The following is a 14,202-nucleotide window of genomic DNA, read 5'->3' as shown; positions in this document are numbered from 1 at the left end:
GGCGACTGAAACTTGTTCACCGTGTCTGTAAAGTTTAGAAAATTTAGGAAGTACCTCACAGGTTTCGAGAGTGCGTTGTTTCCATGCATGCTAATGCTCAGGTCGGTATGTATGCAGATTTAAATGTCAGTCAGAAAAGATTTAAGCAGATGTTAAGGGGTTTGATCAGACGGTGTTAACATTACCTCTCCTTATGTTATCCTAATACGATTAGAGCCATGTCAACAATTGTGAAGTATAATGGAAGTAAAATAAAGTGGCATGAAGGAAAAGAACTCCTTAAAGGCATATGCGATATTTTTTATGTGAATGACTTTGTCGTCCTTGTATTGAATTATTGTTGTTACTTTCAAAATGTTGCTATAATCCACTCACCACACTATGTATTCTAACTGTATATGTCTCTGTTTCTGAGTTGTTTTTCCTGGTGTTAACTTACCTAACATCTTCAGTCTTGGAGTAAATAAAAAAAATATTGTCCATATTTCCTCCAAGACTGAAGATACATCAATAAATGACGTTTTATGACTTTAGGTTTCACATATGAAAAGTCCTCCTCGTTTTTTTTGCCTTTTTCGTAACCTGAATTTCCATGAAATCTCGAAATCTCGAAACCACTCATTTGTATCACCCATGTGTAGTTCATTCCATACATTTAATAAATAAAAAAAGCAATAAGCTGCTTTAAAGTCCAAACTACATTGTGTCACCTGTCACAGATGATGAGTGACATAATGATGGAGAGATACAGTTGCTGCCACCTGATTGCTGTCATCTGATTAACACACGAGTGTTCCTGGTTAAGTAAATGGAGCAGTACTTGCCTTCCTTTGTAATTCTTCTTTTTCTCTCCGTCCATCTGAAGATAGTTATCAAATCTTTTAAATGGTATCATGTCAACAACCTTCAAAAAATATCTTGACAGCGTAGCATGAGTTTCATAAGACTTCATTCAGTGAAAAATAATAAGCTTGATATTTGTAGGTAGTATAACCAATATACATGTATAATTGCCTGATTCTATGTATGTATTGTATCATGCATACCTTCAAGTTGTTTTGCCATTTCTGCTTTGATATGCAGTTCATCTGTTTCAATTTTCTGTACCTGAAAATAATTTTGTTCATATATCATACAGTGAGTGAGTGAGTGAGTTTGGTTTTACGCCGCTTTTAGCAATATTCCAGCTTCACAGGCTTCACACATTCACACATTGTACCCATGGCGGAATCGAACCTGGATCATCGGCGTGATGAGAGAACACTTTAACCACGAGGCTACCTGACCGCAGAACATAGATATCTTATAGTGTGAACACATGAAAAAAAGCTCTGCCGCTCTCTATGGCGAGCGTCTTAACAACATGGAGTCGATTGTTTAAAATGTACCTATGGAAATACAGTTGTTGTACACAAGGGGATATCCAGGGGTTTCTACACGAAAGAGAAATAAGTTCAGAACTGACAATGTTATATCCAGAATACATCCTCCTGAAAAAAGTGCGAACTTTGGGCCTTTCCTATGATTTGAGTGTCAGGTGCATGGTCATACACTACACGTCCGCCTGGAGAAGGTGTAGTTACATGAGATAGTTCTCAAATGCAAGTTCATATACTGTCCTAACGTAACACAGGCTGATCCACACACAACAGAAAGTAACACCGGTATGGCATTTACAGTATAACGGAAATAATACCAGTAATAGAAGCTATGTATTTTTTGTAAAAATTACACAAACCAATACATGTACTTGCACGAACTATAGAAACGTCGATGGTGATGGTGATTGCATGACCACAACAACCACATGTTATAAGATGAGAGCTAGTTGTTCAGGTATGTCGAAGGACATAACGTAGATATTTGTCTTTTTCTTTTGTTTGTTTGTTTGTTTGATTGTTTGTTTCTTAACGCCGCACTCAGCAATATTCCAGCTATATGACGGCGGTCTGTAAATAATCGAGTCTGGACCAGACAATCCAGTGATTGACACCATGAGCATCGATGCACACAATTAGCATACGAAGACATGCATCAACCAGGTCAGCGAGCCTGACCACCCGATCCGGTTAGTTGTTTCTTACGACAGGCATAGTCGCCTTTTACGGCAAGCATGGGTTGCTGAAGGCCTATTCTACCCCGGATCTTCACGGGTCTACTTCTGTAAGACCCACGAGCACGGGTATGGTTGTGACACACCAGATAAATCAGGGCGACTCTTCGACAGGAACACACATTCTGCACAGAAACATACACAGACCAGACCCTCTGTTCACATCATATGTAGGAGACAAGAGACAATCATCTAATTCCTAGACGAGTTTGACTGCAGCATCCACCCATCCAGAGATAGAGCCAGTTACAAATAGTCGGACATCGAACATATACGCAATGAAAACTATGGAAGCGTCTTAGTTCCTTAATCCCACAGTCTAAACGTTATTCTCCCTCTATGTGGATGTCATGAGTAGTATCATCTACGTAGAAGATATTTGTTTTCAGAATGTGTTTGTTCACTAATAAAAAAAAGTTTCGAAACAATCTGTTGGAATACTTGGATTACATAAAACGCTTGTGCCATTAGTTCGAAATCTTTGAATTTATAAAAGAACTTGCCCTTGCAGCCATTTTTTCCTGTTCTTTTTTCTGATCTGAAAAAAGAAGATTTGAAGTTTTGTGTGAATAATTTGTTGATATTTTGTCATTGTACAGTTTACTTATAGAAGGCATGAGCAAAACATTGACATTGAACATTATTTAAAAGTATTATGTATGTTCTGAATGATTTCAATGATTTCGAATACTAAACATGCCCTTTAAGATTTAGATCATATGAATAGTATTGACACAATTTATGATTACAACATAAGCGCTTTTATGTATTTTCGATGAATCACGAAATTACAAACCAGCAGCGTTGTCGTATCATTTGACACTCGATTACTTTAAGGACAGTTCACATTCACATTGAAGGAAATAAAACATACCTAAGATGTCTTTTTTCAAGTGTTCAATCTGTGAAACAATAAATATTAATGAAGTATGAATGTTCATAAAAAAATAATCTGCTGTACTCCTGCCATGTGACAGCTGCCTGTAAACAATCAAGTCTGGACCAGACTGTTTAGTGATTGATATCACGAGCAATGGTCCAAGTACAGACAAGTAGTAGGGATACGATGACAATCAGGTCACCGAATCTGACCAGCTAATATATGTAAAGGTATAGCAAAGTGTCACGGGCCTTATTAGTAAACCCTTCAGATGAATCCCACAAAGTTTACTGAATGACGTAAGCAGACCTTTGATGATGAAACTCAAAAGCTTAGTTAAGTTGTAAATCATTTGTATAACCCTGATTTTGTTAAATGACATCTTACCAATATGCACAGCTCTGCAACGCTCTCCCTCTCAGATGTAAGAAAATTAAATTATTTTAAGCAAATACATATAAATAAGGCAATATGTTTTGTTTTTTATAAAGAATCGTATTAACTCATAAAACTCTCTTGTGTGGCTGTGCTAACATTACTTATGTTTCATAGTTGCAATTGTGTTGCCCACTCAGTCTGTAGAGCCTTAAACGCTAGAAATGTAAGATGAATTGTTTGTTCCACTGACACATGTCTTACATTTTATCTCACCGCCATACTTTTCCAGATCCATTTTCAGGCCCTCCATCTGCAATTGAAACTAAAAAATATCATAATGGCAATGTTGTGTAAATCGTTAATCCTGAATACGTACGTACACATTACCCTTTGTTTATGTATGAACAATTAATTTCAGAAAGTGGTGAAATGTCACAAATGTTACAGGTGGGATAAGCATTTTCTTAGTGAAGTAAAACTTCTAGAGCTTTTATGATTTTGGGCCCATCTGGGATTCGAACCCACACTCAGATTGAATCATCTTATCGACAACACAAAAAATCAATTTACAATTATCAGGCCTGTTTCCAGACATTGGAGAGTGACGTAATTCTGAGTGGACCTACATTAATTCTAGTGCCTGTTACGTCTTGCTTCTGCCACTTACCTGTCCCATTATATTGCCTTGTTGATTGTAAACCTAAAACTGTGTGTTTTAATATAGTTTGTTTATTATACTTTAGACGTGTCTGTCCATTTACTGATTTCACAATTTAGCTCTGTACGTACTAATGCCCGGGTTGGTTAATGTTTCTGTTTCAATTTGTAACAACCCCCCCCCCCCCCACACACACACACACACAAATAACGATACACAGCTGTTGAAATACGACATACCCTTTTTTCGAGATCTGGGATGGCATTCGTTGTGTCTGCAAATTAAAATATTAGACATAAGATTTACATAAAACGACACATTTATAACTCTTTCTCAGTTAATTTACAAGATTCGACTACTTGGTGGATAGTGTGTGCGTGTGTGCGTGCCTGCATGTGTGTGTGCGTGTGTGTGCGCGAGTGTGTGTGTGCGCACCTAACTCTATACATGATAATTTATTACTTTTGAGCAGGGTCTTATTCTAAGTTAAATGGAAAAGACTTACTGATGTCAATGATTTCACAGATCTGTGTGAAACACACATATTGCTTTCAAATCAAGGCAGCTCATTGAAGTCCGCGATAAAATGTATTCAAATGATCAATGATAATAAACTGTGGACGTGACTGTTAATTACCGACTATACTAGACATTGCATAAACTGGGTGGAGGTGTTTATGTATCAGTTGCAAAGAAAGGACTCTACTGTCTACATGTTAAGTGCAATGTCGTGTCCTGTCCTGCTCACTCTCCGAGCTCTATGGCATCACAACTCACCACTTGGTGAAGGATTAACCAATGAGAATGTGTTCGTTTTGAGCCAAGATGTACTGGCATTAAAGCTGAACATACCATTTCATATTGCATCAGCTATTGTCAGGACTGTTAACTGTTGATGTTTGACCTAACCCTATAAACAATATTATTCACTGTTCAGTGCAGTAGAAATACAACCCACCTTCGACAGTTTCTCTAAGCAGTACAAGCCTGATTTCAACTGTTTGTATCTGTAAACATGACACAGTTTATTTTGAAGCATTTATAAAAGTATATGATCCACATAACAGTGACTTTGCAAGAAGGCATAACATGCATGCTGTATATGAAGAAATTGTTTACTTATATAATTTAAAAATCCAGTTTTGTTTAAGTTAGAAAGCATTGGTTACCTGTTTCTTTAAATCTGGAATAATGTTGCTCTCCAAATCTGTAAATGATCAAAAGTTGTAAGATCGGTATCTTCCAAATATACGTGTCATTTGAGAGAGTATATCAAGTGGCTATATCAAGCTAATTGTGAATGTTTACAGACAGAAAATAGATCACACGATGAACTAGTAAAGGTTACACGTGCATAATGATTATTCTAATGCTAGTTCCATTTGACGTAATTGAAGAATTAACTTTGCTACTCACTTTCTATTTCGTCTGTGTGGGTTTTAACATCTTCCATCAGCTTTCCTATCTAGAACAGCAATAGCTATTTTCGTCATATTGTAGGACGTTATTTTTGTCATATTGTAGGACGTTATTTTGGTCATATTTTAGGACGTTATTTTTGTCATATTGTAGGACGTTTAAGTAAGCTATGCTAACGTACATATACACTTTCAGCTCTAAACCACAAGTATAGTTGAAGTGACGCCGGATTTGATGTTGGTAAAAAGATCAATTGTGCTGGCTACAAAGTACGCTATTTCGGAATATTTGCATATTTGCAAATATGTTCAAATCATCCAGTATCCATCCTATGATCTAAAATGTGATGTTGTCTCGCGTGATCTGACATAGTTGACTTGAGTTTTTATTTTTTGTTTGTAGTTAGGCATGTTTTTATTGATAAGTCCAATATTCAAATTAGTGCATACTATGCTCTGATCATAATGTAACTTCTGTGTCTTTAAGATTCTGACACCGAAGTACTAAATGATCTTCTGTACAGATAACTAATTATCATAACAAGACGTTCTGTGTGGGATTTTAATTGTAACATCAAACATATTACGTATGTTATCATGAGCTCTGTTCACAATGGGATGTACATACAGTAACGTAAGCTGAAATGTCGCATGAATCTGCATATTGCATATAAATTAGCACCATAACCGCACTGTAAATTTAAGTAACAGTGTAGAAATGTGTGACATTTGACATTATATTTAGACAGGTGTAAACATCTTCTATTCATTATGGAGTGTATTCTTGTCAGTGAAAGTTTACATTACCTTCTTCTCCATGTTTTGTATGTCCACGGCTTTAGCTGGAAGTACAAAGAAATATTTTAGTGCAAAAAGCTTCCACTGCAATTTATGATTTCTGATAAAAGGAAATATAAGCAACAAAACCTTTTCTATGTTCATAAGAAAGAGGGATCCATACCACATGCTTGTTGTTTGAGCTGTTGCACCTCCTTTTCCAGATTATTCGTCTGAAATTCAATAAATGAATTCGTATGTATTTAGTGAGGAAATATATCTATAGGCAGATTAAAACAATGATACTTTCCACCACTTTCAGTCTGTTTGAAGGACAGGGTTTCCAGAGTAATATCAGTAAGAAAATACATCATTAATAGAACACTCTTTCAGGTCACTCAATACAATAAGCATAGTGAAAGAAGTAGCACTGTCTGTATATCTATACAGACTAAACACCCACGATCAAAAGCAAACGATACAATACGTATCTCCCACAGTCCCCTTCCTTTCCTTTCCCCCTACCAATATGTTCATAAACTTGACACAGCCTTAGCTATATATGTTTGCATACAGAATGTGACTTTTACTCACCTTTGATTTCAGATCTTGAACAACTGCTTGTTTGTCTGTCAGTAGAATATACATGCACATGTTAAATGGTTAACACTTTTTAAATAGTTCATATACTCTAATGTCAGTACCATCAAGTAACTCTTTAATAAATTTATAATGCAATATAACTGTTGATGTTGATAACAATTTTACGTTCATAATCGCACAAAAGATTGGTCTGGGAATGGTCCTACTTTGGTTCATAATGTAATGGAGAATGTTATCTGAATACACAAAAGTGTCAAAATCAATAAGATTTATTGTATTTGTTAAATTTATGAATATTTGTAAATTTGTGTAAGCCAAGTCAGGATAGACATGGTAACACATTCAGTGCAAGTCACAGGGGAGCTTGTAGTTCTGCAAATGTTAGAAAAACAATTTCAGCCTTAATTCTCAATTAAAATGTGACTGGGCAACTATATTATCACCTCTTATTACTTTCATAACAATGTTGGAATAATATTAATATTAAAAATTAGGCAGCTCTTGTTCATTCCAATTGACTTTTCTACACATCACATTCTGAAGGCCGTCCTCGTTGATATACATAAAATCCCCAGACATAAGAACATAAGCTGAAATTGTATTCAAATGTGGGATACGGTTAAATTGATACATACCACATTTCTCACGCTCCCGAACGGTCAGCTTACTGCGCAACTTCCGGAGCTAAAACATCAAATGTTATTGCATTGACACTGCACTCTGCTTGTCGTAAAAGGCGACTTACGTGATCGGTGGGTCAGGCTCGCTGACTTGGTTGTTGCATGCTATCGATGCCAAATGCGAGGATTGATGCTCAGTCACTGGATTGTCTTGTCCAGACTCGATTATTTAGAGACCGCCGTCACATAGCTGGAATATTGCTGAGTGCGGCGTTAAACAACAAACAAACCAAGCAACTGAACAATGGAAGTAAACACTATTGCCAGTACAAGTTTCAGTCGCTGATTGAACATACTAAATTATTGAAATGTTCTGTTAGCAGTCAATCTCATGTCGCTAGACTGTCATATAAGATTGCTTCACATATGGAGGATACAAGTCTGTGTGTTGTATCTGCAGAGGATTCGCGTAATACAACATTCAACCAGTTATCATGACTACTGTGGTTCTCAAACTGTGTGAGCAAGTTGGCAGGTGAAGGTGTTTTTATCACTTATGTAGCTACAACTAGAGATATCGATCTCATTAATTCCCAATCTAAAACTATGATGGTGGGGAACAACGTATGTTCAGATCATTTGAATCAGGAGAACAGCCTACAACCGATAATAATGGATCCATACACAGCTTCAGAAGATCAGACGTGGTTTTGGACCCACACAGCTTCAGAAGATCAGACGTGGTTTTGGACCCACTCACAGCTTCAGAAGATCAGACGTGGTTTTGGACCCACACAGCTTTAGAAGATCAGACGTGGTTTTGGACCCACTCACAGCTTCAGAAGATCAGACGCGGTTTTGGACCCACACTGCTTCAGAAGATCAGACGTGGTTTTGGACCCACACAGCTTCAGAAGATCAGACGTGGTTTTGGACCCACTCACAGCTTCAGAAGATCAGACGCGGTTTTGGACCCACGCAGCTTCAGAAGATCAGACGTGGTTTTGGAGCCACAAACAGCTTCAGAAGATCAGACGCGGTTTTGGACAGCTTCAGAATATGAGTCAGCGATGACTGAGTGATGCACCAATAAGATCGCATGTTTAAGAAGGGTGTGTTGGTTGTGAAGTGAGAACACTACACCTTGTTTAACCGTATGCGGGTCCTTTAGTGGTCTGATTACTTGTTGTGTAATCTCATTGGCTCGGGGCGTTTAAACATCGGTCCTGGTTTGGTCACACTTGTAGCAGGACTCCTGGGTGAGTTCAATAGGCACTCAATCAGATCCTCATCCCAATACGTCTAGTAAGTAGTTTTGCAGTCAACGCACACACATGTACATACTGAGTTTTAAATTATCTATGATATAATTGTGATTAATAACACATCCTTGTATGAAAGTGTTATTTTCGAAGGGAGAAAATGCATCTACTTACATCATCTCGTAGTCTTTCATCATCACCTGTAAACAACGATTACAATCAAACTTAAAGTTGCCCTTACAATTGTTTTAGCAGTTACGCCCTTTGTCAGTTCTGTTTAATTCAATTTATTCCATTATGAATGTGTGCTATTTTAACAAGGTGACATGCTGCCAACCTCGTTACTACTCTATTTAAACAAAGAACAGGAGGACAGCAAGAAATTACCATTCAAAAGTTACTTCTGGTGAAACTCGGGGACTTCAGAAGCAGAATCGATGGGAGACATTAAACAGATACATTTACCTTGTTCGTTGACAGTTTGTTTTACTCCGCCATACACAACTCCTACATTGAACACCTCCTTGGCGGATGCGTTTTGTCCCATCTTTGGTGCAACGTGAATATTCCGAGCACCGGATTCAGGGTGAGTGTTGTCATCATCCTGCTTACTCATGGTGGCGGTAAATCTAGAATGGGAAAAAGGTGTGTCATGTCATCACGTCATTTGTACAGCTGGATCTGAATAGGTCGGCCTCATGGACAATAAAGCACGACCTCATCGGGCCAGGGTCGTTGATGCCTTCTCAGAGCAGGAGACCAGCCTGGCCATCAAACCTCAACCCTATCGAACACATGTTGAACGAGCTTCTGATCACCCTCTCACAATGCGCTGTCCTTCCGCAACTGTACAGGAACTCAGCAATGTTCTAACTGACGAGTGGAATCCAGACACTTGGATGCGAGAATTCACTGACTGACACCATAATGAAACTTTTTTCATATTATTAAACATACAAATCCTTTGGATATAAGTCTTTGGGTCTCTTGGGTACGGTGTGGTTTCGCATTGTCATCTTGCCAATTCGTCAGTATATCGCTTGCTAGTCAAATGTGATACCGCCCCACACCACCCTATACTGGCCATGGTCAATAATTGTTGCTCTGACATGACGCTCGCGGCGTCCCACAAACTAGACGTATCAATGTTAGATTTGCCAAACATTCGGGGATATGGGATATTGACGTTCCTCCAATCTATGCTACACTCAGCTCGCCATTTTGTCTGTTCATTGAGGTACTGTGTCGAATGCATTTCTAAGCATGTACTCAACACAATTACAACCAGCCTCAACGACTTCAGCAAATGCTTGCCAAATATAATATGTACATCACTTGCTTGACAACGGCGTTAGAACCTACACCGAAAGTTGATGATCAATATATCTTACCGTATTTAGTCTGAATGCCTAATGCAATGAAGTCACATTGTTCAAAGAGGATAATACACCCACTGCCTGCTCGACATTTCCATATGATGTTGAAGACCAACCATGAAATACTGGTATTAAACATTTGCTTTGTGGAATAAGGTACAGGGTATATGTATGAGGTGTAAAGTACAAGGTATAAGATATAAGGTATGAGGTATATATATGAGATATGAGATATGAGGTTTTAGGTATAAGGTGTAAAGTATACGGTTTTAGGTATAAGTTATAAGGTATGAGGTATGAGGTATGAGGTATGAGGTATGAGGTAAAAGGTATAAAGGTATAAAGGTACAAGTTACTAGGTAGAGGTATGAGGTATGAGGTATGAGGTATGAGGTATAATGTATAATGTATAATGTATAATGTATAAGGTATGAGATATAAGGTGTGAGGTATAAAGTACAAGGTACTAGGTAGAGGTATGAGGTGTAATGTATTATGTATAATGTATAATGTATGTTTTTTTTATTGATTTTTTTATTCATCTCAGCAGGTACAGCATTTATATATACATGTCTTGTCAATATAATTGTGGTACATGGTTTTAAAAAAAATGTACATCTTTCCATACAATACATTCTTGCCTGTGAAGTCCACGTACTGTATCAGTTTATCACTGTTCAGTTTTCAAACAAAGTGTGGAAGGAAGACTAAAAACTAAAAAGGTTTGCATAATTACAATTTGTGAATGACATTACCTTTGTAGCATTGTAATAACGTTTTATCTCATGCTGTATGTGTTAAAAATATGGCCTTAATCCTTTCCTACGTTGTCTGTATATTACTTGTTTTGATATTAAAGTACAATATTCAGTGGGTTGTTGTGTTTGCCTTGAAATCCAAATAAAACATTTTCTCTGTTTAAATCAAGTGTTCCTTCCACAACAGATTTTAACCAGATATACAGTCTCTCCCAAATATTTCTTACATGTTCACAATCATACAACATATGGATTAAAGTTACAGGTTGATTTGTACAGAAAGTACACATAGGAGAATCAACATATCCAATTTTATATAAATATTTGTTAGTTGTAAGAATGTAGTGAATAATCTTAAACTGAAACCATCTAATATCCTCACTTTGAGTGCACCTTTTTGCCATCAATATATGTTCTTGCCAATTTGTTTCACTAAATGTCTTATTTAGTATACTTTCCCGTTTTTCAATGCCATGGAATTTAACAAACTCTTGTGCTGATAAAGTCTTGAAAAATTCTTTACTACCCATATTTTGGTTTAGAAGATGTGATACGTCTAGTGGCATGGTTGGTCGAGGAGATATAGAATTGAAAATATTGTATTCCTTTGCCTTACAAAATTTTTTGACTGCATTTACAACTCCATGATATTCTATATAATTTGTTTGGATTCCATACATATGCACAAAAGCATCAAATACATAAAATTTACCTTTGTCATTCACTAAATCCCCAATGAAGGCTACACCTCTGCTTGACCAATGTTCATAAAAGATTGGACTATTTCCTATTTGTATTCCATTATTAAACCATATAGATTGTCTCATTATATCTTGACCAGTTTTCAGTTTCTTTGTGGACAGGTATGTTGCCCAAGCTTCTAAAACATCCTTCCAAGATAAATTCATGGTATTTGGAGCAATAAATGCATTAACATAGGAGGCATCTGCCAACCATAATCTTACTCTATTTGGAATACAGCAAGCAACTAACTCAGTCCATTTTGAGTGATAACAATAAAATCTTCTGATCAATGAAAGTTTTTGTGCTGCAACCACATCCTTTATAATTGGCATGTTAATTCCGCCAAGTTTAGGGGGTTGAGACATTATTTGTCTTTTCACTTTATCCGTTTTCCCTTCCATACAAATTTAAACATCTTTTCTGAAACGTATCAATCACATCCCTTGGAGGGTTGGGTATGGTGGAAAAAACATGATTCAATTTTGACAGTAAGAGGCTTTTTAGGACTATATTTCTACCTACTGGAGTCAAATTTCTTACCGTCCATAGGTTCATTTCTCTCTAAATTTTTTCAAGCTTAATTTTATAATTATCCTCCACAATATTCTCTTAATCAACATCAAAGTTTATTCATAATAGTTTAAACTTTGTATTAGTCCTGACATAGTTTATATCTTGATCTCTTTTTTGAACCAATCCAAATTAGTTTAGTTTAGTTTAGTTTAGTAATAAAAATATATGGCGACACTGGGTCACCTTGGCGACAGCCTCTTAATATCTTAAAAAAGGGACTCGCAAAACCATTAACTACTACACTGGACTGTATAATGTATGATGTATAAGGTATGAGGTATGAGGTATGAGGTATAATGTATAATGTATAATGTATAAGGTATGATGTATAAGGTATAAGGTATGAGATATAAGGTGTGAGGTATAAGGTATAAGGTACTAGGTAGAGGTATGAGGGATACTATATAATGTATAATGTATAATGTATAATGTATAATGTATGATGTAAAAGGTATGATGCATAAGGAATAAGATCTGAGATATAAGGTGTGAAGTATCAGGTATAATGTATATAGTATAAAGTATAGTGTATAAGGTATTTCCTCTATTACACGCCGGGTCTCTAATACAAGCAAAGTCTCTAATACATGCCGTCTCAACGTCTCTCGCGAAATTAATAGACCGCCTTTGCGTGTAAGAGAGGAAATACGGTAGTTTGAATTCCGATATTTTTATGATGTTCTATGATAAGAAAAAGAAATAAGATAAAACTGATCATATAATATTCTAATATTTGTTAATAAGTTGTAATGTAATGTTTTATTTGCATGTGTTGGTATTGTGCATATTTTAACTCACAGAGTTTTTCACAGAGCCTCTGTTTATTAATTCAAATGAATTAAACAACTGTCATCAACAAATCAACCTGCTTTTAGTGATTCGTTCACCCAAACCACTCCGGTTACATTCGGACCGATGCTGGGCCGATAATTATTTCCGACGTCGGGTCGACGTCGATCCGATGAGCAAAACGTCTTCGGGCCGCCGATATTCGCAGACGCTTGGCCGATGTTGGCCCGATGTAGGTGTGCTAGCTTGGGAACCACTGTCACTGTTATACCGCCGCCTGGTGAGATACTGGATATTACAAACCTTATCTTACACAAGGCAGGTAACACCTGTCTCTGCTATACTGCTATTGCATTCAACTACCTGGGTTTTCAACTCTGATCAGTAACGTCCTGAATACCACCACCAGGCATACCGATCAGTGCATGATCGTTGCCAGGGGAGATTCTCTCGCGATTGAGGCCATCAGAGCGTCAGATCAACCCGAAAGTAGAACAACATGATACAATGGCTCACTAAGTACCTCTACATGACTTGTTGTGAAACAATCAAACACAGACTGGATAGTACTATCTTACTTCGAGCCATAATCCTGCGAACTATGCTTGAAATACGCAATCAACATGACAGTGTAGTAACGGACTTACCCGTATCAGATTTCTCCTCAAAGTGTCCCAGATTCGGGTGGGTCGTCCAGGCCTCTTCACCCCCACACACAGGTACAGTCTACACAGGCCACTTCACCCCCACACACAGGTACAGTCTACACAGGCCACTTCACCCCCACACACAGGTACAGTCTACACAGGCCGCCTCACAGGCGATTACAACCTCACAAAACACTGTCACACTACAGCAACACACTGCTGTGTGATGAAAGATGTGAATGGGGTGTGTTCCACGGCCGTCTACTGCACGCTACTCTGTCACGCAGCTTCCCTGTTGATCGCTACACATTCGTCACCACTCGTTCCTTTCCGTAAGCTTCACACGGCATATCCCCTATCCAGCAAACCAGTCGAGGCTTGCATACTGTCACCATGTAGACTAACATTTTGTTTGTTTGTTTAATGCCGCACTCAGCAATATCCCAGCTATATGACGTCGGTCTGTAAATAATGGAGTCTGGACCAGACAATCCAGTGTTTGACATCATGAGCATCGATCCACACAATTGGGATACTGTGACTTGCATCAGTTAAGTCAGGAGCCTGACCACCCGATCCATTTAGTCGCCTCTTACGACAAGCATG

The 14,202-nt window shown here is 37.6% G+C and overlaps 1 protein-coding gene across 1 annotated transcript; it reads right to left on the bottom strand.

Moving 5' to 3' along the window:
- Positions 1–726: 726 nt before the first annotated feature.
- LOC124121961 (myosin-3-like) lies at positions 727–13,931 on the bottom strand. The gene is made up of 17 exons (XM_048395321.1): positions 13,597–13,931; positions 9,175–9,338; positions 8,884–8,909; positions 7,463–7,511; positions 6,819–6,853; positions 6,409–6,457; positions 6,255–6,289; positions 5,446–5,494; positions 5,199–5,236; positions 4,988–5,036; positions 4,269–4,303; positions 3,635–3,681; positions 3,381–3,417; positions 2,988–3,015; positions 2,617–2,651; positions 1,047–1,107; positions 727–859 (listed from the first exon to the last, which is right to left on the bottom strand). Exons 2-17 carry the CDS (start codon positions 9,323–9,325, stop codon positions 801–803), a joined length of 783 nt encoding a protein of 260 aa, XP_048251278.1. The 5' UTR covers positions 9,326–9,338; positions 13,597–13,931; the 3' UTR covers positions 727–800.
- Positions 13,932–14,202: the final 271 nt, after the last annotated feature.

The sequence above is a fragment of the Haliotis rufescens genome, unplaced genomic scaffold, assembly GCF_023055435.1.
Source record: "Haliotis rufescens isolate VD_foot unplaced genomic scaffold, xgHalRufe1.0.p SCAF_14, whole genome shotgun sequence".
NCBI lineage: Eukaryota > Metazoa > Mollusca > Gastropoda > Lepetellida > Haliotidae > Haliotis > Haliotis rufescens.
This window is presented reverse-complemented; position numbering and strand designations above follow the sequence as displayed.